The sequence below is a fragment of the Podarcis pityusensis genome (assembly GCF_964106645.2).
Source record: "Podarcis pityusensis genome assembly, chromosome: 13".
Classification (NCBI taxonomy): domain Eukaryota; kingdom Metazoa; phylum Chordata; class Lepidosauria; order Squamata; family Lacertidae; genus Podarcis; species Podarcis pityusensis.
In genome coordinates, this window is record NC_138038.1 from 30977667 (window position 1) to 31005097 (window position 27431).

General features: G+C 41.8%; 2 protein-coding genes across 5 annotated transcripts; both read right to left on the bottom strand.

Moving 5' to 3' along the window:
• Positions 1-702: 702 nt before the first annotated feature.
• LOC308461865 (uncharacterized protein) lies at positions 703-8080 on the bottom strand. Its single transcript, XM_080979030.1, has 2 exons — positions 7094-8080; positions 703-1655 (listed from the first exon to the last, which is right to left on the bottom strand). Exons 1-2 carry the CDS (start codon positions 8013-8015, stop codon positions 706-708), a joined length of 1872 nt encoding a protein of 623 aa, XP_080835156.1. The 5' UTR covers positions 8016-8080; the 3' UTR covers positions 703-705.
• A 2068-nt stretch (positions 8081-10148) lies between these two features.
• On the bottom strand, positions 10149-27265 carry LOC308461642 (vomeronasal type-2 receptor 26-like). 4 transcript variants are annotated; one of them, XM_080978717.1, is made up of 6 exons: positions 27187-27265; positions 23870-24161; positions 22294-23169; positions 21477-21704; positions 20040-20166; positions 10149-12774 (listed from the first exon to the last, which is right to left on the bottom strand). In XM_080978717.1, the coding sequence occupies exons 2-6, from the start codon at positions 24029-24031 to the stop codon at positions 11825-11827; spliced, it is 2343 nt and encodes a 780-aa protein (XP_080834843.1). In that variant the 5' UTR covers positions 24032-24161; positions 27187-27265; the 3' UTR covers positions 10149-11824. The 4 variants fall into 4 exon arrangements, with proteins under 4 accessions (XP_080834843.1, XP_080834844.1, XP_080834841.1 ...); XM_080978718.1 differs by having other exon boundaries at positions 23870-24156; positions 27187-27236; XM_080978715.1 differs by lacking the exon at positions 27187-27265 and adding an exon at positions 26932-27053.
• Between the last annotated feature and the right edge of the window lie 166 nt (positions 27266-27431).

A 27431-nucleotide genomic window follows, 5' to 3' on the forward strand; every position in this document is an offset into this window, starting at 1 on the left:
GTTGAAAAAAATCTGTTTCAATGGCACAGTCTTTTTCAATTCTGTCAAACAGGAGACTGCATGCCAATAAGAAGCACTATATGTATGTATGTATGTATGAATGAATGAGGCACTGAGGTGGTACATTAGAAAAATATGCTTTGGACAGCATGCAGGTGAAATGTGGATGCAAGCAGGGGATGGTCACTACCATTACACTTAAATGTTGTCACGTAGGGTTGCCACACTTACTATAATAGGTGGAATGTGCCAGAATCAGGGTGCCTTGTATGGATGTTAAAGGCAGAAATTCATGATCTACATCTGTAGCAAGGGATTGGGAAACTGGCTAACCTGTAGAATTCTTGCCTGGAGATTTTATACAATTGTGATTGCGGCAGGGAAGCAAAGTGCCTTAAACAGATATGTTCAGTCAGCAATTCATCATGGCTATACGAAGCATGTGACTGAGGAAGCTGCTGCACCTGTGGATTTTTTTTTCTGGATACATGTCTCCTCCCCCATCCCCAAAGCCAGGACAAAGCATGGATGCATGGTACCAAGTTTGTAAGCAAGCATAATAGGCAACCCTTGAGAAAGTGTTCCCTGTTTAAGGGGTGTGAACAATAAAGTGCCTTAACCACCCATTTCCTTGATATTTTAAGCAGGTGTAGAAATGATATACACCTCAAATCACATGTGGTGGTGGCAGCAGTAGTTTTTAAACTATGGAACTGATTTATTGTTTGGAAGTGTCTGGTAAAACAGCTTCCACAGGGCAGTTTTGACATCCTTATTCCTCATGCTGTAAATCAACGGATTCATCATTGGAGGAACCACTGAGTATATCACAGCAAGCACTTCATCCAGATTATATGAAGGGCTGGAGGTTGGCATGACATAGGAGAAGATACCTGTACTAAGTAAGAGAGAGACAACAGTGAGGTGAGGAATGCAAGTAGAGAAGGCTTTCTGCCTGCTTGCCTTGGAGGACATTCTCAGCACTGCTGTAAAGATCTGCACGTAGGATGTGACAATGAGCACAAAGCAGCCAAGACCTAAGGCTGAACTAAAGAGAAGGGCCCACATTTCACTGAAGTATGGATCAGAGCAGGATATCTTCATCAGGTGTGGGATTTCACAGAAGAACTGAGTGATTATGTTGGAGCAGAAGGGCAGTGAAAAAATGGTACCTGTGTGCAGAGCAGCATTAAGGAAGCCTGCTGCCCATGCCCCACCTGCCAGCTGAACACACCTTCCCCACTTCATCACAGAGGTATAGTGCAGGGGGTGACAGATGGCCACATACCGGTCATAGGCCATGACAGCGAGGAGGAAAATGTCTGATGACATGAAGAAGAGGAACAATAGCATTTGTGCAACACATTCAGAATAAGAAATATGTGTTGTGTTCATCAGGGCATTAGCTATTGATCTGGGAATGGTGACGGTTGTGGATCCAAGGTCAACAACTGATAAGTTGACAAGGAAGAAATACATTGGGGTCTGAAGGTGGGTAGTTCTAGCTACCAGAATGATGATGAGGAAGTTTCCAATGAGAATTGCCATGTACATTGCTGTGAAGACTGCAAGGTGTAAGATCTGGAGTTCCCTTTGCTCTGAAAATCCCAGAAGCAGGAAATCTCTTACGATGGTTACATTAGACATGTCTTCTCAGTCTATTGGGGGAATAAGAGAGACCATTATAAATGTTGCTTGTGCAAGAATATGGTTCCATCCAGTATCTAGCAATGGCCAACTCAATACCTATTGGAAATCAAAAGCACCATAACATTCTACCACTCATGTTCTTCCACAACTGGTATTCAGAGACACATATCTTCCAACATTTTCCATTGAAAATAGTGACTTCTATTATTATTATTATTATTATTATTATTATTATTATTATTATTTCTCATGTTCTTCCACAACTGGTATTCAGAGACACATATCTTCCAACATTTTCCATTGAAAATAGTGACTTCTATTATTATTATTATTATTATTATTATTATTATTATTATTATTATTTTGTTATGTATACTCCGCGCCTCTGACTGCGGTGCCCCAACCACTCTGGGCAGCTTCCCACATATATAAAAACATAATAAACCAGTAAACATAAAAATGACTTCCCTTTACAGGACTGCCTTCAGATCTCTTCTAAAAGTTGTATAGTTCATTATCTCCATGATTTGGTGGTTACATAATTCCATACCCCACAACATTTCTCCAATGAAAATAGGGACATCCTAAGGAAAAGCAGGAGGGACGTGGGTGGCGCTGTGGGTTAAACCACAAAGCCTAGGACTTCTCCAGAAGCAGCTTAGTCATGCTGGCCACGTGACCCGGAAGCTTTACGCCGGCTCCCTCAGCCAATAAAGCAAGATGAGCGCCGCAACTCCAGAGTCGGTCACAACTGGACCTAATGGCAAGGGGTCCCTTTCCCTTTACCTAAGGAAAAGCAAGACATTTCAGGATCAAATCAGAAACTGGGACAGCTTCTCTAAATCCAGGACTGTCGCTGGAAAATATGGGCACATGGAGGGTCTAGAGACATATTCTAACTTAGTGATATTTTTAGGGACAACTGTAAGGTAGAGGTTGCAGCATGCTCACCATTTGTGTAAAAAATAAATAAAAATCCCTAAACTGAACAGCACAGCTAAATAACAAACAGTTTGACCCCCAATTTTCACATACAGCCTCTTCCTGAAATCTCCACTTTCTGTAGAGCAGTTTGAAAAACCTCACCACATCTACTCAGAATTAAGACAATAGGGCTTATTCCCTGCTAAGTGGGGTTATTTCCTGAAAGCTAGGAATGATTTGCTTTATATTCAGAAGCAGTATAGATCTGACTGTCAGAGTGAAACAAGAGGGAATGTCCATGCCTTTCATAGTGTCTGTGTGCATTTCTCATCTGCATCAAGCTCGTTTGGGGCAGAGGAGAGACACTATGCTGAGCTGCAGCCATCACTGCTCTAACCCACCATCATTGTTCATATGCACCTGCAGTCTATCTCTCTTTCCTACTATCTGCCTCTGATTTAATGCTAATATATATATATATACTGCCTTAGATGAACCTTAGATGAACCACTGCCTTAGATGAACCAAAATTTCACAAAATAATTGCACTCAAGTTTCACTGTAATCAACAGTCCTGTTTAACTGTGTTTTAAACCTTGTGATTTCAATAGACGTAAATGACTGGTTCTTGCTGTATCAGAACTCTCGCCTATAGTCAATTGGCAAGTATCGTACCATAGAGAGCTGGACAGAAATAGCTCAGGATGCCTAACAAAGGAAAACATGCTTAGCAGAAGTATGTATTGCTATCCATTACTATCCCCACAATATTTACACAATACATGAGGCCATGCTGAGGCATGAAAGGAAATTGCATGGTAAATGTCACATGGAGCATGATGTCTGCTTGGCTGCCGTTTGCAAACCCCACAAATAACATGCCTTCTGAGAACAGGCACTCACAAAGGAGTGAAAATACAATGTCAGCTAAATGCACTTATGTCAGAAGAAGATCAAAGTGCATGACAGGGCATCACTAAGGGATTAGATTCACACAATACATTGATGTATAGAGTGGATCTGGATTGATTAGAAGTGAAGGAGGTTTGCGGGGGATCAGAAATAGACATGTACAGAAATGCAAAAGTAAAATTAAATACTGAGGCAAAGGAAACCATAGAGAAAGAAAGAGAGAGGTTTGATAACAGCTTTAAATCTGTCTTTCCCTACAAATATTTTCCAGCTGGATGCTGGAAATTCTCCCTGAATCTTAACTTGCCATATAACATGATATTTATCACTTTTTCCATCCATCCACTCCTTCAATCATCCTTTCATCTACCATTCATCATTCAGGGCAGCAAACAGAATGTCCATATTTACTTCATGTACTCACATTAAATTCCTATTTCTTTGACTTTTGAAGGAAGCAACCTGTCATTGTGCAAGCATAAGCTGTGTGCCTTGCTAGGTACAAGCAAAACTAGTAGTGCTAAGGAGTGTGAGCAAAGGGATAAGAAGTGTAAGAATAGTTCCTAGGGATTAACTACCTGAAGGTTCTGTGCAACTCTGCAGCAAAGCCCTAGAGACAAAACAGCGTCACTCTTACATGCTCTCCTTTGAAGCATTTTTCATCATACAAGGCCCTTATTCTTGCATTGTGCTGAAGGAGCAGAACCACTGTATAACGGTGCCCCCAGCTCCCAGCTCCCCTAGATGGTCCAGAAGGATGTTATGATTAATGGTATCAAAGGCTGCTGAGAGAGACATGCAGAATTAGGAAACAGCTTTCGCCTTTGTCCCTAGGCTGCCAGAGATTATCAACCAGTGCGACCAAGGCAGTTTCAGTCCACTGATGAGGCTTGAATCCCGATTGGAATGGATCCAAATGGTTGGCATCCTCCAGGCATGCCTGGAGTTGTTCAGCAACCACCTGCTTAATCACCTTGCCCAAGAATGGAAGATATGAGACTGGGCGATAGTTGGCCATATTGGCCAGGTCCAAAGATGTTTTTTAAAGAAGTGGTTTAATGACCGCCTCTTTCAGTGGGTCTGGGAAGTCTCCCTCACAGAGGAGAGGCAAGCATTCCCCACCCCATGGAGCCTATCACCCAGCCCTTCCTGGCTCGCTTTTAAGAGCCAGGATGGGCAAGGATCAAGGAGACAGGTGGTCGGCTTCACTCATCCAAGCAGCCTGTCCACATTCTTGGAGGCAACAGATTGGAATTGATCCCATGCAACTTGACTACACAAAACTCTAGGACTCTTCCGCCCTGGCCCTGTTCCCATGGTGGGGTGTACCTCTTTCCAAATCTAAGTGACTTTATTTGCAAAAATCATTGCAGGAGATCTTGGGGTCCTTACCAGGCCCCGGTGGCAAAGATGGTTGTGAACCTCCTGAAAGAGTCTCCTGCTGCTGTTTTCTGCAGATACAATAGAGGCGGTGAAGAAGATCCTCTTCGCCGTTGCTATCGCCACTTGGTAGGCTTAACGTTGAGCTCTAACCTGTGTCCGGTCAGATTCAGAATGAGTTTTCTGCCACCGGCGCTCTAGCCGTCTCAGCAATTGTTTCATTGCCCTCAGCTCTGGGGAAAACCATGGAGCTGTCTGGGCTCCATGCAATCAGAGAGGGCGCTTCAGAGCCAGACAGTCGATAGCCCTGGTTAACTCCACATTCCAGCGGGCCACCAGGGAATCAGCTGAAAGGCTATTAACATGGGATAAAACATCTCCTACCACTCTCTGGAAAGCATTTGGATCCATTAAGTGGCAGAGGCAGACCATCTGAATCGGGCCCACCTCCCTGCAGAGGGGAAGGGTCATGGAGAAGTCCAGGTGCACCTGGAAGTGATCCAACCATGACACTTCTTTTGTTTTGCTTTTATTTAGTGTCAGATCACCCACATCCATAGAGGTGAACACCAGGTCTAAGGCATGTCTGTGACTGAGTTGGGCCAAACATATCCAGGGACAGCCCCTTGGAGGCCATGCTTTCCACGTAGTCCCGAGGTACCCCTTGTAAGGTCATGTTGGCATGGATGTTGAAATCCCCTAGGACAACCAAACTAGGTGTCTCCAGGAGAACATCCGCCACAAAACCTGAAGCAGCTCAGGCAAGGAATCCTTGGTGCAGTGGGGAGGTTGGTACACCAAAAGGAATCCTGTACTGCCCCTATTGCCCAACTTCCAGAACATGCACTCAGAAAACTGGGTCTTCCCAATAGGATGCCTGGTGCAAACTAATGACTTCCTAAAAATCACAGCAACCCCACCCCCACCCCGTCCATATGATCTGGGTTTCTGTGTGTAATAGAAACTTGGTTGACAAGCAGTGGCAAGAACAGGCCCATCTGCTTCATTCAACCAAGTCTCTGTTACACATGCCAGGTCAAGTCCTCCATCCCCAATCAAGTCATTGATTCTGGTATCTTTCCAGTCAAGCCCAGACCTGGAGGCAGGGATAATCTTCAAACAATGACTAAACCCGCCCCCTTGGTAATGACATGGTCTGGTCTTAGCATAGCTCCTCCTCCTAACCATGATCACTGAGATCGGGTGTCCCAGTACATCCCCCCGTGGAACCTGCCCCAGCCATTCTGTTGGCTGGGGCCCACTCCCAGGCAGCCCTGGCCCTCTCCCCTTAAAAGCAAAACACGAACTATACTGAAGAAGAAGAAGAAGAAGAAGAAGAAGAAGAAGAAGAAGAAGAAGAAGAAGAAGAAATAGAAACTAATAAGAAAATCAATTTACAATTACATTAAAACTAAACCTATTCCCAGTCCCATCCAAATGTCCATCCCACCCCCCAACAAAGAAAAACACACACACAAAAACCCCATAATTCAAAATGCCACAGATAAAAATAAATTTAAAGGAGGAGCCCTCTCTGCTGAGCTACAGTCCTCTACAGCAGCTACAGTCCTTGTGAAGCCCATCCTTTTGTTGTTGTTGTTGTTGTTATTGTTATTGTTGTTGATAATGATGATGTCACCATAAATTTGTTCTTCTGTGAACTTTCTGAAAACAATTTGAAAACTATATAACTAGGTAGAGCAACAAGGATACCTACCCCAGGGGTAGCATAGACTCAAAGGTTATGTATTATATTTCCATTTTTTAAAATAATATTGAAATCCCCCCCCCCACAAAAAAACAGAAAACAATAACAAGTGGCTTTTGCATGAAAGTGTTGTCCCAGGAACAAATGCTCGTCCAATATGGAAATATTTCTTCCGCTTTAAGTGATTAAGGGGGGGAACTACACTGAAGCAGAGTTAGGGTTGTGTTCAGTTCAGTTTTATTTGGAGTAACGCATTAAAATCAATCACCCCAATTTATGTTTATTACTTTTAAGGTGTCACTTCTAAGTAGGACTTACCGTGCATACAACACAAACATTTTACATTCCCAGTGATATTAATAATAACTCACAATTTGAATTCGATATATTATGCAATGCTAAAATGCAATACAGTGAAAATAAAGCGAGAAATGATATAAGTTTTATGTTAAATTATTCCATAATGTAACACGAGTAAGCAGCAGGGTTATCAGTGAAAAGGAAGCATGGTGTTCTTGCTTGAAATCTTCCAGTAAAACAGCTTCCCCAGGGCAGCTTTGACATCCTTATTCCTCATGCTGTAGATTACTGGGTTCATCATTGGAGGAACCACAGAATATATCACAGCAAGCATCTGGTCCAGCTTGTATGACGAGATGGAGGCTGGCATGAGATAAGTAAAAAGAATGGTGCCAACTAAGACAGAGAGAACAATGAGGTGGGGAATGCAAGTGGAGAAGGCTTTTTGCCTGTTTGCCATGGACTGCATGCTCAACACTGTGCTGAAGATCTGCACATAGGTCAAGACGATGAACACAAAGCAGCCAATACCTAATGCGCAACTGAAGAGCAGTGTCCAAATTTCATTGAGGTATGAATCAGCGCATGAGATCTTCATTAGGTGTGGGATTTCACAAAAGAACTGATTGATAACGTTGGAACAGAAGGGCAGTGAAAAAATAGTGCCAGTATGCACAGCAGCATTAAGCAAACCTGCCATCCACGATCCGCCTGCCAGTTGGATGCATCTTCCCCACTTCATCACAGACGCATAATGTAGTGGGTGGCAGATGGCCACATATCGGTCATAGGCCATGACCGTGAGGAGGAACACATCCGATGACAGGAAAAAAACAAAGGAAAGCATTTGTGTCACGCATTCAGAATATGAAATCAGTGTTGAGTTCATGAGCGCATTGGCCATTGATTTGGGAATAATGACAGAGGTGGAGCCAAGTTCTCCTATCGATAAATTGACAAGGAAGAAATACATTGGGGTCTGAAGGTTGGTGTTGAGGGCTACTAGAATTATGAGAATCAGATTTCCTGTAAGTATAACCAGATACATTGCTGAGAAGATTGCAAACTGTAAAAGTTGAAACTCTCGTTGGTTAGAAAATCCCAGAAGCAGGAAATCATTGATTATTGTTATATTAGACATTACTTCTCCCTCATGCTCAAGAGGTACAGTAGCACAGATTACCAGTCATCAGAAGCCAGGAATTGAAACCTATAGAATGGGGGGGGGGGGAATACCATTAATCTTCATAGATATTAACTTAAATTGTCTGAACATTCAATACAGCATTTCTTTAAAGTGTGTTCTCACTACAAAATAGCAACATCACAATAGTCAGGTATACTCCTAAGAAGATCACAAAGTGCAAAATTTGCCATTCTTGGTCCCTCAAAATTTCCAGTAGCAGAAAATTGTTAATGTTCATTCTAAAGTCTTATTTTTCATTAATGTTAGAATTATATTTACTGCCATGTATGATATTTTTTATTACTTTATTGTTAAATGAATGATATCACAATTTCAGTTTTCCCAATGTAGCTTTTTACTGGATCCAAACACATTTTGCGTCAACAGAAAGGCACTTCCACTAATAAGTCCCCAACCACCTGCAGCCAACTTGAGTCTCTTCACATTGCATTTCTAAGGGTCCTTCAGTACAGAGAGTTCAGTGGTTTGCAGTGAGGAAAGCAACCTAGGAAAGTCCTACTGTACAGGCACAGATCTCCTCACACTTCCCTGGTTTCAGACTTTAGTCTTTGAAACAATATTCAGACATTAGGTTGATAGAATGCCTGTTGTGTTTTGGTGCTCAGAAAATACCCTGAAGCTAAACTGGTTTCGCTATGAACACTACCTGGAAGGCAGAGTGTCACTGAACCATATGTTGGCCACCCTGAGATCTTTTCAAAGGCAAAAGGTTCATAAATAAATAAAATAGCAAAGGCATGGGACCCATGTTGTGAGGAGCCCCTTCCACAAAGTGGCTTCTCAAGGGTCACAGAAAAGGAGAATGGAAGGACTTCAAACATTTCTTCTGGAAACCTATTCATTTTATTTCTCGAGGATCCAAGTCAATACGATTCTTGTGAGTTTACTTTACCATATTGTCCTAAGCTGCAAGTGATTCCTCAAACTCCTGACTCACTAGCTATTATCTCTGTTCCCATTCTTGCCTCATCAGTCTAACATGCAATGTATCAGCTTCGGAAAGAAATAGCATAAATCCCATATTGTGTACAGGGTTTAAAAGAACAGTAGAAGAAGTTGTTCGGAGAGGGGGAGTATATCTGGTGAGGGACACATCATGCTCCTTTCTGGAGTAGTTTCTCCACCTTTGGTCCCCACCATGCACTCAGCTCTCACCTGTGGCTCCTAGAAGCTGTCTCCTCACATTTCATGCCAGTATGAGAGATCCATCGCAGTCTCTTCTCTGTTGGATTCACAGCTCCTTTTGCTTCACAGGTGCATGTTAGAAGAAAATGTTATTTAAAGAAGCACTGAGAGAGGCAGATGAATGTGATAGTGGAAGTATATTCATTGCTAAAGATTAGCTCCCTCTTTCTCTTAATAGCATGGCACTAACAGCCCACAGCCACTGCCAAAAAAAAGAAGCAAAAGACCAAAGTTTACAGTCTAAGGCTCTCTCTCATCATGAATTGCTGATACTGTCTACTTTTCTCATACTGTCTTTCTCATGTTGCATGCACAGTGAGACCCAGGCAAGGATTCCACTTCTGTTTCTTATCATACCCATATGGAATGGGGGCAGGGGAACTGCAGTGTTTAAGTAATTAAGGGAATTAATTCAACAGTGACATTGTTGCAGAGGCTGATGCAATGGCAGCTCCTAAGAATCCTTGCTAGGCATTGGGGAAATCCCTTCACCATTAGGGAAGCATTGATAGGCAAAACACCACCGTTAGTAGACAGGATCCCTCAAATTGTGGATAACCATATAATTGCAGCATGCATACACTACATGTCCAGCATATGGAAGAGTCCTACTTAAAAGCAGTTCCCACCCATCCTATATACGGTATCTCCCCACGGAGGTTGACACTTCATGCAAGCTTATGCCACAATAAATTTCTGAATGTTAAAAGTGCCAAGAGGTTTTTGTGGGTGTGTGGGCAGACGAGATGCTCCTTGACCATGAAAATTATACACCATTATACCGGTGCGGAACTTGATATTAATGGAAAAGATTCACTCACAAGTTTGAAAACCAAAGAAATAGCACAAATCAGAAAAGTTTTTTAAAACATGTTTCTGCTTTATTTTCTATTCGACTTCAAAAGAACATGGCTATAGCCCACCAGTCATGAAAACATTTTGGAAGGTATTTGTATTTGAAAGAGAAATATTCATATCTGAAAAGCACTGGGACTGTTCTCAGTGGAAGGCTCTTTTTTCCCCTTTCTTGTGTTTATTATGTAAATGATAGATGAACCTCTTTAAAAAGACAATGAAAAACTCACACTAACTCTGTTTTGGTTCAACTTTAGGCACTGCACGTGTCTACCAATGTTCTTTCTTCAGCAGAGTACTGTGATCTTTTTTTAAGCTATGGGGGCACATCATGACCTCACACAGGTGCACTACAATCCTGTTACAGATGCAGCCAAAGGCAGCTCTGAAACCCCCCAGACAAATCCAGCCAACTAGCCATATGTCATGTCATGCTATGTCATTCCCCACCATTGTCTAAGACCCAGAATAAAATGGAGGTTCCTCACATCCCTGGCTGGTGAGCAGAGTTCAGTTTCATAGGCCACAAATTGTGTGCAGAGCAGGTCTGATATATGTATGTCATGCAGCCAGATTTCTAGCACACCAGAAGATAGAAGAGTATACAGCTGGTTTAAAAACTATATTTTGATTATATAAAGGTATTACATTGTACTCTATATAGCATAAACTACACCAATAAAGATAAAAAGAGGTGCACTACAATCCTGTTGCAGATACAGCCAAAGGCAGCTCTGAAACCCCCAAGCAAGCAATGTTAGAGAATAGAAATATAAATCTGAAAGCAGAACACCAGTTGGGGAAAAAATCTGTTTCAACGGCACAGTCTTTTTCAGTTCTGTCAAACAGGAGACTGTCCCCTCTGGGGCACCATAGCTTTGCATCTAGCTCAATACTTCATTTTGCTACAAGACTCTGTCTGGCATACTGCCCTGAATGGCAACCAACTTGTGTGCAGCCTGATGTTTTCTTTATTCACAAGAGACTGTTGTGTGTGCCGCCCCTATACTAATATTAGCTATGTGAAAAATAGTCTCCTGATTAGTGTCATTTGCATTAGTCCGAAGGTTTAAAATCCCCAGTTCATCCATGCAGACTATCTTTCTTCCCCTCCTTCCCAGATGGCTTCAACTGTTCCTGTTTGTTTTTGCTTGCTTGCTTACTTGCTTGCTTGCTTGCAGTATGGACATTTTCAGGATAAACCTATTGACTGTCTGCCCAGACACTTACTATAGTAGGTGGTATTTGATGGAAGAAATGTGCCTTGTACGGATGTCTCAGACAGAAATTCATCATCTACATCTGTAGCAAGGGATTGGGAAACTGGCTAACCTGTAGAATTCTTGCCTGGAGATTCTCTACAAATTGTGATTGTGGCAGGGAAGCGAAGTGCCTTAAACAGATGTGTTCAGTCAGCAATTCATCATGGCTATATGAAGCATGTGACTGAGGAAGCTGCTGCACCTGTGGATTTTTTTCTGGATACATGTCTCCTCCCCCATCCCAAAAGCCAGGGCAAAGTATGGATGCATGGAACCAAGTTTGCAAGCAAGCATAATAGACAACCCTTGACAAAGTATTCCCTGCTTAAATGGTGTGAACATTAAGGTACTTTAAATTTCCATTTCCTTGATATTTTAAGCAGGGGTAGAAATGGCAAACACCTCAAATCACATGTGGCAGTGGTGGTGGTGGTTTTTAAACTATGAAACTGATTTGTTTGGAAGTTTCTGGTAAAACAGCTTCCGCAGGGCAGTTTTGACATCCTTATTCCTCATGCTGTAAATTAACGGGTTCATCATTGGAGGAAACACTGAGTATATCACAACAAGCACTTCATCCAGATTAAATGAAGGGCTGGAGGGTGGCATGACATAGGCAAAGAGACTTGTACTAAGTAAGAGAGAGACAACAGTGAGGTGGGGAATGCAGGTAGAGAACGCTTTCTGTCTACTTGCTTTTGAGGACATTCTCAGCACTGCAGTAAAGATCTGAACATAGGATGTGACAATGAGCACAAAGCAGCCAAGACCTAAGGCTGAACTAAAGAGAAGGGCCCACATTTCATTCAAGTACAAATTAGCACATGAGATCTTCATCAGGTGTGGGATTTCACAGAAGAACTGAGTGATGATGTTGGAGCAGAAGGGCAGTGAAAAAATGGTACCTGTGTGCAAAGCAGCATTAAGGAAGCCTGCTACCCATGCCCCACCTGCCAGCTGAATACACCTTCCCCACTTCATCACAGAGGTATAGTGCAGTGGGTGACAGATGGCCACATACCGGTCATAGGCCATGACAGCGAGGAGGAAAATATCTGATGACATGAAGAGGACGAACAAAAGCATTTGTGCAGCACATTCAGAATAAGAAATACGTGTTGTGTTCATCAGGGCATTAGCTATTGATCTGGGAATGGTGACGGTTGTGGATCCAAGGTCAACAATTGATAAGTTGACAAGGAAGAAATACATTGGGGTCTGAAGGTGGGTAGTTCTAGCTACCAGAATGATGATGAGGAAGTTTCCAATGAGAATTGCCATGTACATTGCTGTGAATACTGCAAGGTGTAAGATCTGGAGTTCCCTTTGCTCTGAAAATCCCAGTAGCAGGAAATCTCTTATGATGGTTACATTAGACATGTCTTTGTAATCTGTTGGGGGAATAAGAGAGACTATTATAAAATTTTTACTATTGCAAGAAAATGTTTCCATCCAATACTTAAAAGAACAAAGAGAACAAAAAGAACAAAGTTGGAGCAGAACAAAGGCATATCTAGCAATGACCAACCCAATACCTATTGGAAGTCCACATGCAGGTCACAAGCACAATACCATTGTACCACTCATGTTCTTCAGCAACTGGTATTCAGAGACACATATGTTCCATCATTTCTCTGATGAAAATAGTGACATCCTATTTAATAATAGTAATAATATTTATACTACGCCCATCTGACTGGGTTGCCCCAGCCACTCTGGACTGCTTTCCTCATATATAAAAACATATATAAAAATATAATAGAACAGTAAACATTTTTTTAAAACTTCCCTATACAGGGCTTCCTTCAGATGTATTCTAAAGGTTGTATAGTTCCTTATCTCCTTGATTGGTGGTCGCATAACTCCAAGCCCTCCAACATTTCTCCAGTAAAAATAGGGACGTCTTAAGGGAAATTGGGACATTCAAGGATCAAATCAGAAACTGGGACAGCTTCTGTAAATCCAGGACTGTCCCTGGAAAATAGGGACACTTGGAAGGTCTGGAGACATATTCCAACTTAATGATATTTTTAGGGACAACTGTAACGTAGAGAGTGCAGCATGCTGACCGTTTGTGTAAAATAAAAATAAAAATCCCTACACTTAACATCACAGCTACATAACAAACAGTTTGACCCTCAATTTTCACATATCCCTTCCTTCTGAAATCTCCACTCTGTGTAGAGCAGCCTGAAAACCCTTACCACATCTACTCAGAAGTATGTCAATAGGGCTTATTGCGTGGCAAGTCCCCTCCCCCATGTGAAATGAAGACACTGGACACATTATTTAAGGTTAATGGGCATAAAAAGGCCACAACTTTATTGATTACAGAATTGAAAGGTATTGGCCTTAGGCATTGGCTCCTATCGACTACCCGGCATGGAGACCGGGAAGGGTTATCCACAAGCCGTGGGAGTCCTGTTGAAGTACGCCAACTAGGATCCCACGGGTGTCACCGGTCGGGGCATGCCAGAGGCCCTTACCTCCCCAGGTTTCGGACAAGGCAACGCCCCCCGGAGTCCTCTACCGGACTACCCTTTTCCTTGGGGGAAGGTGATGGCGCTTCCCTCCCCCCCCATTCATTTGCATAACAATTAACCCCTGCCAATGCCTAACTGCCAATACCGCGGAAGTTGTGACGTTTGCTATGAGGTAGGCGAAAAAACCAAAAGGCTGAAAGTGCGCCAAATTGGAAAAAAATCCTACCAGGCCCCTTGCGGCGACCAACCTGAGTCCATAGCAAGGTCATAGCTAGCTAAGCCTAAGGGTGGGTGGGATGGGAAAACCGCTCAGCTGGAAAGGGGAAAGAGGGCGGTCCCCGGGCGTGCCTGGCCTTAAGTAGGCTAGGCCATGCCTCCCCAGCCCGCCGATTGGCGGGTCCGGGTCAAAGACATGCCCGGGGATTCCCTGGATCTCGCGGGGGCAAAAGGCCAGCCCCCGCATGTGTGGGAGGGGTTAGCCCACAACCCCCTCTCCTCCCAAGCTCGGAAATGGCTTTCCCTGGTAAGTTGCTCCATTAATCCCTCAAATGAGTACTTTCCTTAAAACTAGGAATGATTTGCTTTGTATTCAGAAGCAGTATAGATCTGACTGCCAGAATGAAGCAAGAGGGAATAGCCATGCCTTTCATAGTGTCTGTGTGCATTTCTCATCTGCATCAAGCTTGTTTGGGACAGAGGAGAGACACTATGCTGAGCTGCAGGCATCACTGCTCTGACCCACCATCACTGTTCATATGCACCCACTCACTCTCTGTCTCTCTTTCCAACTACCTGCCTCTTATCTTAAGGATGATATATCTATATTTTCTATTAAACACTGGTTCTATCTAATATGTTGTTAAATCAATGAGATCAATGACAGGCTGCATATCAACATTAGTTGGACTCCACATGGGATATATTCTACTAAGGTTTACTCAAAGCAGACTCACTGAACTCAATTCACCTAATTTAGTCATCCCACTCATTTCAACAGGCCATCTTAGAGCAGGACTAATTTAGGCTTGCCATATTTCCAGAGGTAAAAATCCGAACACCTGATAGCCCATCCGCTGCCGCCAAAGCCAGTGTCACCCACACCAGAGCCAAAGCCCGGATTGCCTGCACCAGAGCCCCAGCTGGAACCATAGCTGCCTGAGCACAAAAAAACCCAAATCCCATACATTTTAAAGTGTAAGATTACCCCGGATGGGCATGTAAGACACCATAGCCAGGATCCAACTAAGGTTATACAGTAAGCAAAGGTAGCCTTAGTGACCCATGAGAAAAATCCACATTATGGCAGTAACTAAGATGAACGAAAATTTCACAAAATAGTTGCATTCAAGTCTCACTGTAACCACAGTCCCATTTAGCTGTGAGTGTTTTAAACCTTGTGATTTCAATAGATTTAAATGACTGGTTTCTGCTGGATCAGAAATCTCACCAATAGTCGTTTGGCAAATATCGAACCATGGAGAGCTGGACAGAAACAGCTTAGGATGCCTAAGAAAGGAAAACATGCTTAGCAGAAGTATGTCTTGCTAACCATTACTATCCCCACAATATTTACACAATACATGAGGCCATGCTGAGGCATGAAAGGAAATTGCATGGTAGATGTCACATGGAGCATGCTGTCTCCTTGGTTGTAGTTTGCAAACCCCACAAATAACATGCCTTCTGAGAACAGGCACTCACTAAGGGGAAAAGAGTAAAAATACAATGTCAGCTTAATGCACTTAGGTCAGAAGAAGATCAAAGTGCATGATGGGGGGATAACAAAGGGATTAGATCCACACCCTACCTTTTTGTATAGTGTGGATCTGGTTTGATTTAGAAGTGAGGGAGTTTCTTTTGAGGAGGGGGAATCAGAGACAGACACATAGAGAAATACAAAAATAAAATAAAATACTGAGGCAAAGGAAACCAGAGAAAGAGGGGGCGAGGGGGGGAGGGAGAGGGAGAGGGGGAGAGAGAGAGAGATTTGATAAGTTTAAAATGTTTTTCCTTACAAATATTTTCCAGCTGGATGCTGAAAATTCTCCCCTGAATCTTAACTTGCCATATAACATTATATTTATCACTTTTTCCATCCACCCACTCCTTCAATTTTCCTTTCATCTACCATTCATCATTCAGGGCAGCAAACAGAATGTCCATATTTACTTCATGTACTTACATTTAGCTTCCTGTTTCTTTGAGGTTTGAAGGAAGCAACCTGTCGTTCTTCAAGCATAAGCTGTGTGCCCTGCTGGGTACAAGCAGAAATAGAAGTGCTAAGGGGATGTGAGCAAGGGGATATAAAGTGTAAGAATGGTTCCTAGGGATTAATCTGTGCATCTCTGCAGCAAAGCCCCAGAGACAAAACAGTGTCACTCTTACATGCCCCTTTCAAAGCATTTTTTATGATACATGGTTCTTTTTATAAAAAAAAAAATCATTTGTCTGTTAGTTTAGCCAATTCTGCATAGTTCATCAGTTTTTCTTGCCATTGTTCCTTTGATGGTATTTCTTCCATCTTCCTATATTGTGCAATCAAGATTCTTGCCACTGTTGTAGCATACATAAATAATGTCCATTTTTCTTTTGGTAGCTCTTGATTTGAGATACCTAACAAAAAGGCGTCTGGATGTTTAACAAAATTCATTAACATTTCAAAACTTGACTTCCTTCCCCCTCTTTCTGCAGTTCCTTAATTTTAAAAAAAATATCTTCTGCATATCCATATTAACTTAATTTGTTCATTTATTCATCTGCTACAAATATTTACTCTTATGAAACTCTAGGTTATTACAATAATCCTGCCAATGTTCTTAAAGGTATAGGTAAAGGTACCCCTGCCCGTACGGGCCAGTCGTGTCCGACTCTAGGGTTGTGCGCCTATCTCACTTAAGAGGCCGGGGGCCAGCGCTGTCCGGAGACACTTCTGGGTCACGTGGCCAGTGTGACGAAGCTGCTCTGGCGAGCCAGCACCAGCGCAGCACACGGAAACGCCGTTTACCTTCCCGCTATAAAGCGGTACCTATTTATCTACTTGCACTTAGGGGTGCTTTCGAACTGCTAGGTGGGCAGGAACTGCTAGGTGAGCAGTCCAATGTTCTTATCTGTTTACAATTTTTCTGTAAATATTCAATAAACCATTTCCATTCTTTTATAAAAGAATTGATTTCTTATTTTTTCTGGTAAGTTTCACTATTTCTGCATATTCCGTAAGTTTTTGTATCCATTCTTCCTTCGCTGGGACTTCTACCTCTTTCCATTTTTCGGCAAGTAAAATTATTGCCGCTGCAGTAGCATACATGAATCAGTTTCCGTACAGTTTGGGTTGTTCTGTCCCTATAATTTTCATAAGGAAACTTCTGGTTTTTGCACAAACATTATTTTAAACATCCTTTTCAATTCATTATATATCATTTCCTAGTAAGCTTTAACCGTACTATAAGACATATGATAAAAAGAACCTTCTTTCTTTTTACATTTCCAACACTTATTTGATTTAGATTTATTCATTTTTGCCAATTTACTCAGTGTTAAATACAATCGATATATCATTTTCTTATAATTTTCTCTTAGACCATAACATGCTGTAAATTTTATATCCATTTTCCACAATTGTTCCCATGCTTCCATGTCTGTATTATGACCAACGTCTATTGCCCAATGTATCATTGAGGATTTTACTTGCTCATCCTTTGTCTCCCATTCCAATAATATTTTATACATTTTAGACAGCACTTTTACATTACAGTACACTGCAACAGGTCTCTCTCTGTGGTGATATTTGTTCCCCAAACCCTCATATCCTTCTTAAATATTTCATTCAAATAATGATACTGTATCCATGTTGTTAATTTTTCTGATAATTCCATAAATTCTTTTAAATTATTCTCTCCTCCCTCTTGTTTTAATAAATTTATATAAGTTGTCCCCCTTCTATCATATTCTTTTGCTTTACCACTATACAGTAAGGGGGGAAAGTATTTGATCCCCTGCTAAATTTGCCCTTTTGCGCTCTGATGAAAAAATGACCAGTCCATAATTTTAATGGTAGGTTTATTGTAGCTGTGAGAGACAGAATAACAACAGGAAAACTCCCAGAAACCCAGAATTGTCCGACACTCATTGCACTCATTTAAGTTGCAACCAGAAAGACCCACATATCCAAAATACCAACATGCTTAAAGTGATTGATTATTTAAATGTGCAGGAAAATTTCCCAGCAAACAAAGCCACAATAAAGCTGGCAACAGAAATTTTATTTTATTCCGAAAGACAGCAGATATATTATATAAAAAATAAATAGCAATGAATCCTATATTACAAATGCATTTTAGAGTTGAACCATCTAGCTCAACTCTTTTGTTGGCCAAAGATAACAATTGTCTATTGAACAGTTTCCCTACAAAAAAAGGTATGAAATTTTATTATCGACATTTTTGCATTATGATGTTTTTTTTAAACCAGAAATAAGCATTTTTAAAATGAGCATGCCATTGAAACAATTTTCTAAAAACCTTTCCTCAGTGACATTGTCATGATAGAAATACATCAAATTATAGGGTTGTCAAACCCATTTACCTGGATATAAGCATCATTGTGCTCCCTAGAATTTATATTTTAGTAGACAATCATAGGACTGCACACTAAATAATAAGTTTTCAACTCGGGCATTGTTTTCAGTTTTCTGCAGTTGCTACCTCTGTCACAATTAAAATATCGTTTATAAATGCAGCATCATTCTGCTCCACTATTGGGGCTTAAAACAATAAACAGCAGGACTTCTGCTTAGACCATTATAGACATGCTTACTTATTTCTTACTAACATTTGATCCTTGCTATTCAGCTTGGGCCTCAGAATAATTATATAGCATTTTGGAAAGAAAATACAACCCAGTAATCCTGCACTGGAAGCCAGGATAGAAAAGATCTCCACAGATACCATATATTTTCCCTTGGTGCTCAGGTAGGTTGGCACAAAGGTCACCCAAACACTGCAAAATAACAGCATACTAAAAGTGATGAATTTGGCTTCGTTAAATGTGTTGGGCAACTTCCTTGCAAAGAAAGCCACAACAAAGGTTACTAGTGCCATTAATCCCAAGTAGCCCAGAACACAGTAAAACATAGTCACAGACCCTTCATTGCATTCCACTACAATTTCTTCAAATAGAGAGTGCATGTCCAAATATGTAGACGGAGGAGCTGTCACTAACCACAGCATACAAATCCCCGCTTGAAAAATAGAACAAGAAAGAACAACTGAGTTCGCCAGTTTTTTCCCTAGCCATTTCCTCGTTCTGCCTCCTGGCTTACTAGCCATGAATGCGAGAACCACAGTGATGGTTTTGGCCAACACAGAAGAAACTGCCACAGAGAAAATGAGGCCAAAAGCTGTTTGCCGTAGGAGGCAGGTCAGTGTCTGAGGTTGGCCTATGAACAGTAAGGAGCAGAGAAAACAGAGCAGGAGAGAAATGAGCAGAGAGTAGGTGAGATTCCTATTGTTGGCTTTGACAATAGGGGTGTTCTGGAACCTAATGAAGATCCCAAGCACCACTGTCGTGATCAGAGACAAAAACAGTGCCAAGAAAGCTAAAATAATCCCCAAAGGTTCATCATAAGACAGAAAGTTTAGAATCTTAGGAAGGCATTGAGTCCTGTCCCTCTTTGGATACAGATGTTCTGGACATGCGACACAGTCATTCATATCTGCAAGAAGGGGGGAAATCATTTTTCACTCTTTTAAACATACTGGATGGTAATCAGAGTTGCATGGGCAGAGTTCCTCTGCTGCATATTTTTCTGTGTATAATGCAATGTATAGACCTACACTTGGTGCTTACGTAAAAGGAACACGTTTCAGTAGTGCTAGTCCTCTCTGGCTGAAAATTTACTTTCACTGTCAAGTGCCCTCTTAGTCCAATTACGTTCTGAAGTGATGTCAATGAAGCAGAATTTTTAAGTATTTCATAGTACAAATATACCAAAATTTGTAATGTCAAATCAAGGCAAAATAATCACAAAAAGGGATTTATAGAAGAAATATCTCCCTTGCATGAGAGAATAGTGGCAGCAGAGATTAAGAGGAACCTTTTCAAGTATGTTTTCTCTTGGTCTTTCCCAAGCCCCACTCCACTTTCTCATATGTATAATCAACCATTTTGTCTCCTACCACTCTGGTATGAAATCTTCCCTTCTGGACATGGAGCACAATCATAGCAGCAAAATGGCTTGTCCTCCTTCCTTTTTCTGCTGTAGCCTGGATAGCAGTTGTCATTACACACAGCAAGTGGCAGGGCCTAACCATATAAAATGAAAGTAATATGTTGTCATTACACACAGTAAGTGGCAGGGCCTAACCATATAAAATGAAAGTAATATGACTCAGTTTTCTTCTAACTGGCTCTATTCATCTTTGAGTAACAGGATGCTGACTTCAAATGGCTGCATAACCGAAGAAGAGAATTTTGTAGGCAGAAAGCAGTGACGTGGTTCATAAATATGAATGGGGAAAATTAGATTCAATACACATTTAAAGCCAAATTTATCAACTTTGCACTTTCTGAAAGAATATGTGAACAGATACACAGCTATTCTTCGAAATTTGCACTTAGCACTGCCCTCCAGGAAGAACGTAGGTAATTATGTTTGATGTGTGCATACTCCCCTTTACTTTGCATCCAGGGTACTCCCAAAGCTGGTTTGGAAAACAGTGTACATATGTTAGCTACAATCCATATTTATCATGTCATTTCTTACAAAATACTGCATTTTGATATGTTTTCCTCCAAACCAGCTTCTAGCTAAATTAAGAAGATTGACCTAGCTGTGCCTTAAGGTGGCAACATGTGCACAGCCTATCATAATTGGGTGTAAGATAAAGAAAACAAAAGGAAAATTCACTGCAGGGTTGGTAACACATCCTAGAATCAGAAGAGAGATTAGGGGCAGGGGACGCATGCTGTGGAGGCACAAATTCCCCAACCACAATACTCCCAACCATTTAGAAACATCTAAGAATAGTCATAAACCCCCACAGCTGACAATTTCAAGCTTGCTGAAAACCAGCAAATGCCTGGGTGAACTGGACGGTTGGTTGGTTGGTTGGTTGGTTGGTGAAGCCCAGCCAGATGGGTGGGGTATAAGTAATAAATTGTTGTTGTTGTTGTTTCAATTCTTCCTGGATGCCACTAAATGAGGGAGACAGATACAACACACCAGGAAGGATATTCCACAAATGGGAAACCACTAGCAAGAAAGCTCTTTCACGGGTCAACTCCCAGCGGTTGAACCACCAATAGAGCTTCCCCTGCTACTCATAGGGTCCAAGATGGTCTGAATGGTTTGATGAGGAGCTCATTGAAGGGTTCAATGACTAGATCACCTCTGCTTCTGTCACACCCAGTGTTACTTGTGTGTGTTTGTGTGAGGTGGTTTAGAAGGTGGGAAGGGAAATGATGAGAGAAGCACACCACGGTGCTCTCAGGACCAGGTAGATTGGCAGGCCCCAACAAAGAAGAAGAAGGGAGAAACTGAAGGGGAGAAACTGGGGTTGAAGGGGCTCTTCTCAGTATGCCTTTTGATTCTATTACATGCAACCAGATCCCACCTGATTAAAATTCTTGTGCCATGTGATGATGCTTTCATTAATGGTGAACTCGGTGCCTGGTGAAGCGTGTGGATCCATCCTTCCCAATTTCACTCTTATGAAGGATTTGTTTGGGAAAGTAATCCAGTTGGTAATATCAAATCCAGCAGCTAGTTCATTTTTCTCATTAAAATAAATGGTGTCCCCAGCACTGTTGTTGAATGAGACGCTCCTCAGAAAAGGGTGAAGCTGGATTGAAAGAGGCAAATCTCAGAAAATGAGACTAATAAATATAATAAATAAATAATAGTCTCCTGTGTGCAAGATGAGGTTGATTCTAGTAAAGGTAAAGGGACTCCTGACCGTTAAGTCCAGTCGCGAACGACTCTGGGGTTGCGGCGCTCATCTCTTTCTATAGGCCAAAGGAGCCGGTGTTTGTCTGCAGATAGCTTCCGGGTCATGTGGCCAGCATGGCTAAGCCGCTTCTGGCGAACCAGAGTAGCACACGGAAACACCGTTTACCTTCCTGCACTTTGCTTTCGAACTGCTAGTTGGGCAGGAGCTGGGAACGAGCAACGGGAGCTCACCCCGTCGCGGGGATTCAAACTGCCAACATTCTGATCGGCAAGCCCTAGGCTCTGTGGTTTAGACCACAGCACCACCCGCATCCCCTAGGTTAATTCTAGTCTACCTTAAAAGGTGAGATGATCAAACGAAGGTCATAAACATTACAAAGGTTCAAGAAAGAAGCAATGTTCTGGGGATAACCCTCCCTAGGCGAACCCTCAGACCCTTGAGCTTTATAACATTCACCGGCTCATGATATGCAAGCTGTTACCTGCCAAGGTTGCTGGTGGGGAGGCTCCAGACTGCCTCTATCCCCTGTCACTGTCCTATGATTCTCTATGGCTGAGTACCTGGCATGTAGAGCTTGTGCTATGGCATGGACAGCATTGTAGATACTGTAGCTTTGGGCAGTCATACTCATTTCAAAAAATATCCCAGGAAGGCTCTCCAGTTTCTCCTCCCCAGTACATATGTCAATGAGCTCCTTACCCAGTTTGGTACCTGGCCACAAACAGCCAAATGCCTGTTCCCAGAAGACCCTAATGAAGCCATCTCCTTTCGGCCAATGAAAATTTAGAACTTGAAGGAAATTTTGGAAGCCAAACACTTCATTGGAGTTCAGTGTAAATGACAAAGTTCCATGGAAAAAGTCAATATCCAAATTCCTGTAATATATATGTGATGAGAATTCCCACTGGGCTGTCATAACCCATACCTTACCCATTACTGCCTCTGTCAAGTCTTCTGTTTGTGCCAGGTATAGAAACCATTTCAGCATTAATATGGTAAAAGTATCAGCATTTAAGACAAATACATTGACTTTGGTGTTGGTTAGGAAAAGGGCCATGCTCTCTCTAGGTCTCGACAAATAAAAAATTTCTATCATGTTATCCGTGGAAGTGATGAATGGAAGTCTATCAATGAAGGCAGAACACATGCCATTCTGTGAAAGCAGTGGCAGTAGGTTCTGCACAAACCTGTCTCCTTTTTCATCATCCAGTGCAATGATCCCAATCCATTTCCACTGGAAATGCAGAAATAGATGGACAATTCCATTGTATTGCTGCGCTTCATTGGGAACCATCTGATAGACATAAGGGAACTCGGTTTTATCATTCATCAATGGAGCAAAAAAGCAGTAGGTGACCTAAGCAAAATGAAGAACATTATAATTAATAATAATAATTTTTATTTATACCCCTCCCTCCCTGGCCAAAACCGGGCTCAGTTACATTCCCCAGAATGTATCCCTCCTAAAACAGCCCAGTTAGGACACAATGTGTTCATTGACTGTGGAATGCTGTTTGTTGGGGAAGGGGCATAGAAATTGAATGGAATGTCTGGAGTTTAAGCAACTGTTTTCTCTCTCTCTCTCTCTGGAGAGAGAGAGAGATGCAGTGCTAGTTTTACATTTTAAAGCACTAAATCATAGGAACCCTACTTAGCTGAAGGAACCTAAAGCTTTTAATTCTTTAAACCCTGTCTCCAGAGCACAATGGGGAACTTTTTTCCCACATAGAATATCACAGGGCCAACTCCTCCTGTACTTTTAAAAGGTTAGCAAATATTATTCATTTGCAGGGGACATTTTCTATAAAGTGTTAGAACTGATCCGTATACTGAAATGGAGGAGTTTCTGCATGCTATGGAGGGTATGTATAGATGTCCTTTTTAAATATGTATTTTTCTTGGGAAACAAACAAGGCTTGTATATTTTTTGCCAATCAAATTTGTAGCTATCTCTCTCTACCCCAAAACAATAATTTGCACATGGAAATGATGACATGTGTGCTAATTCTGTGACACAGTTACTCTTCCCGCCATGACACTAACCAAGTGTATCCTACCTGTGGAATCTTGTAGATGCTTAAGAAGTTGGCCATATGGAGAGAGGTTTCAGAATCAAGTCCCCCAATAACAGCTATCAAATTCTTCTCAGTGTCACAGCTGTAGTTAGGTATGGTCTTTTTCAAATTAAAGAGAACATTCAAGGTGTTCTGATAAGTCATTTTTGCATTGAAGTAGCTGTCATAAATATGGAATCCCAGGCTGACATTTGGTAAAACTTTGGGGTCATCATTTACCTCCTTCACAGCAAATAGGAAAGCCAAGACGTGTTGATAGTTTTTTGGCACTGCTCTAAAATAAGCAAGTGAAGAAGAAGAAGAAGAAGAAGAAGAAGAAGAAGAAGAAGAAGAAGAAGAAGAAGAAGAAGAAGAATTTATATGAAGCATTAAATACCTATTATGAATTTCCCAATTTGCAAGTCTCTATGACTACTTTTTGAAAACCAGTTTCATGGTATGAGACTGTATAGCATCATCACAGTTAAGATATTTATGTAGCAGAGCTACCTGGAGCTACCCCCACACCTATCATCTGTCACATTCACACATCATTAGCATTATTTTTTTTTAAGTTAAAACACACAGGAACCATATACAATTCTGGATGTATATGGGTTGTTGTTCGTTTGAATACCTTTCTGTGTCCATTCGCATATATGCACACGTTTTCATAACTCGCACACATTAAGTAAAACTTTGCACACATGCCATCCACATAATACTTTCAAAAATACACAACTGACCAACTGTTTGACAGTGTTTTTTTACCCTTTATTGCTGCATCCTCAGTTACGCTAGCCCTTTTGTGTTGACCAGGTTCTTTGTCAACATTTAGAAAATTAGAAGGTTAATAAATATTCCACATCAGCAACAAACTAATGACTAGGAACATGTGATGCCATTCAAATGAAGGAAGAGCTCCTGTGGTCAACAGTATAGAGGTTTCAAAAGACAGCAGTTGTGGATGCTTTCATCTTTTGTTTTAATTTGGCTCGACTTTGATCAGGAGTTATATACTGTAAAACAAACCACAGTTCTCTGCCATCCTGTATTTTCTGTGCTGTAATTTTAATACCTCATACATTCTCCACAACTGCAGCATGGTCAAGAGCTGGCTTTGACCCGAAACCAGTATATAGAGATCACAAGGACAACTTGTTACTACATTGCCTAATTTTATGCCATAGAAATAAAAGTATTTCCTTACAGGATTTGATCAATAAGCTTTGTCCTTGGGTGCTCCATGAAGAAAATGGGTTCAAACAATAAGAAGAACTGAGAAGTAATCTCTCCAATGATGAAATCACCTCCCTGATTATACTCATGTGGGACATAGAGAGGTTCTCTCATGCTGCACATAATATGTGCCTTGCATTCAATTTGAAGCAGCAGCAACAATAAGAGCAAAGAAAAACCATCCATTTCCATTTTGAAGGCAAATCCTATTGCCATGAAACAGAAGCCCCCGTTTCCATCTTCTTTGTGATCCAGCACCCTCCCTTCAAAGAACATTGATTGTTTAGATATATCGACCCTGCCCTGCATTCTCCTCAAGGGAGAATTTCCTAGCCTGGAGCATTGTAGCTCTGCCTACCCCTACTTCTCCAATGCACTGAATAGTACTATGGTCTTTTATGTAAGCTTTGAATCACTTGTTTACTAATTGTGCAAAAGGCCCCTGGAAATCCACATTGCTCACAGTGATTTGAAATAATTACTGGGTACACAATTACTCTACAATTCTATTATTTCTTCCTCCCCACAGGACTACTCATTGTGGTACCATGTGCAAGAGAGTCAGAAACAACCTGTTTGCCTGATCTGACCATGACTTTTTGCTGCTCCTTAGTGGAAGAGGGTATAGTTATCATATGCAGGCTCAATGATATAGATTAATGCAACACCAAGGGGAGGAAATAGAATCTAGGCAACAGTAGAGTAGAAGCAAGGAAGTAGTAGTAGTGGAAATGTTTTGTATTGAAATGCTAATGCCCTGGACTCCTATCACATATTCTATGTAGAGTGATATGGCTGCAGTCACACGAAGTATTCTGTATAGGCATGCTTTACAATAAGTATTTGGTTTTTGTAGGGGTATAACTCAATAGTTATATAACTCTGCAGCAGACAAATTCTGCTGAATCATGTGGTGATGCATAGTAGTCAACGCACTAAGGCTGCAAACCTGGAAGTAAGCATTATTGAACTTAATAGGATTTACTTCTGAGTAGATACATAAAAGCACGTACTGCCATACCACCAAATCTTCATCTGATCCAGCCATCATTTTAGGCCAGATGTAGAGATCTTTGCCCCTCCAGATGTTGCTGAATTGTAACTCTCATCATACTTGGCCATTGGTCATGTTTGTTGGGCCTGATGGAAGTTTACCAGCAACATCTGGAGGGCCAAAGGTACCCCACACCTGCTTTAGGCACTTAAACCGGAACAAATTTTAAAACATTTTCCCTGTGTACTTTGGGGTCAAAAGCATATTGGCATAATTAGCATGCTTTTTAAAAAAAGGACTGGTCTTTAGTGCAAGCCCGTGGGAAAGAGTGCTAAGTATGGAGTTTCAAGGCTCCATCCAAGACAGAAAGTATGAAAGGAGACAACAGAGTTGAGAAAGTGGATCCTCAATGTTGAAACTGCTATGATAAAGTATTGGTACATTTGCTCAAATCCTGATTTGTGGGTTTCCCACAAGCATCTGGTTGGCCTCTGTGAGAACACAATGCTAGACTAGGTGGCCCATTGGCCTGATCCAGCAACCTCTTACATTCTTACTAAAATTCTTCTATTAGGGGCCACCCAGAGGCACTTTTCCTAAACAGAAGCTGTATAACAGTTAGTGTGCCTACTTACTAGCTCCCCTTCTTTCGTTGCCTGAAGCTTCTGTGCCCATGCTCTGCTGCCCATACCTGCAGGGCCCATTGATGAGGCAGGGTGAGGAGCCTGTCTCGGGTGGCAGAAGTACAAGAGGCAGCACCCACCTTGCCTCTTCTGCCTTCCCTGTGCTGGAAGTGTCAGCAAGATCTCGCCTCAATCTTATGAGATCTCACCTGCTTTGCAGGTGCCACCGCCACTGCCAAGCAAACAACACAGGTAAGAGAGACACAGTGCCATCAGCAGAGGGGTGGCAGCACATTCCTGTGCCAAAACAGGATGTGACACCTCCTGCTGCTTCCCATTTCAATAAGACACTGGTGGTCGCACACTGTTTACTGCCCAGCATAATAACAGAAAGTGGGTCTGTCCTCAAGCTCCAGCATTTGCTCAACTCTATGAGAAAAAAGTTGGGTTCACACACTTCTTACCTTTGCCTTCCGCACCGTTTGGGATGGGATGGGAGACATCACTGCTGCCTTCTTCAATGTGGTCAAGGTACTGCAGATTCCTGCCTTAAGAGACTGGCCATTGTGACCTCACAATGAGTCTCCCTTCCCAGCCAAGTTGACCACTGAGAGTTGTTGACTCAAAACATTGCTTAGCAACTTGGTGAGTAGGGGCTGGAATCACTTTACTTCTACATGGAAGAAGTTGGCCCCCCAGTGCCCCAGCT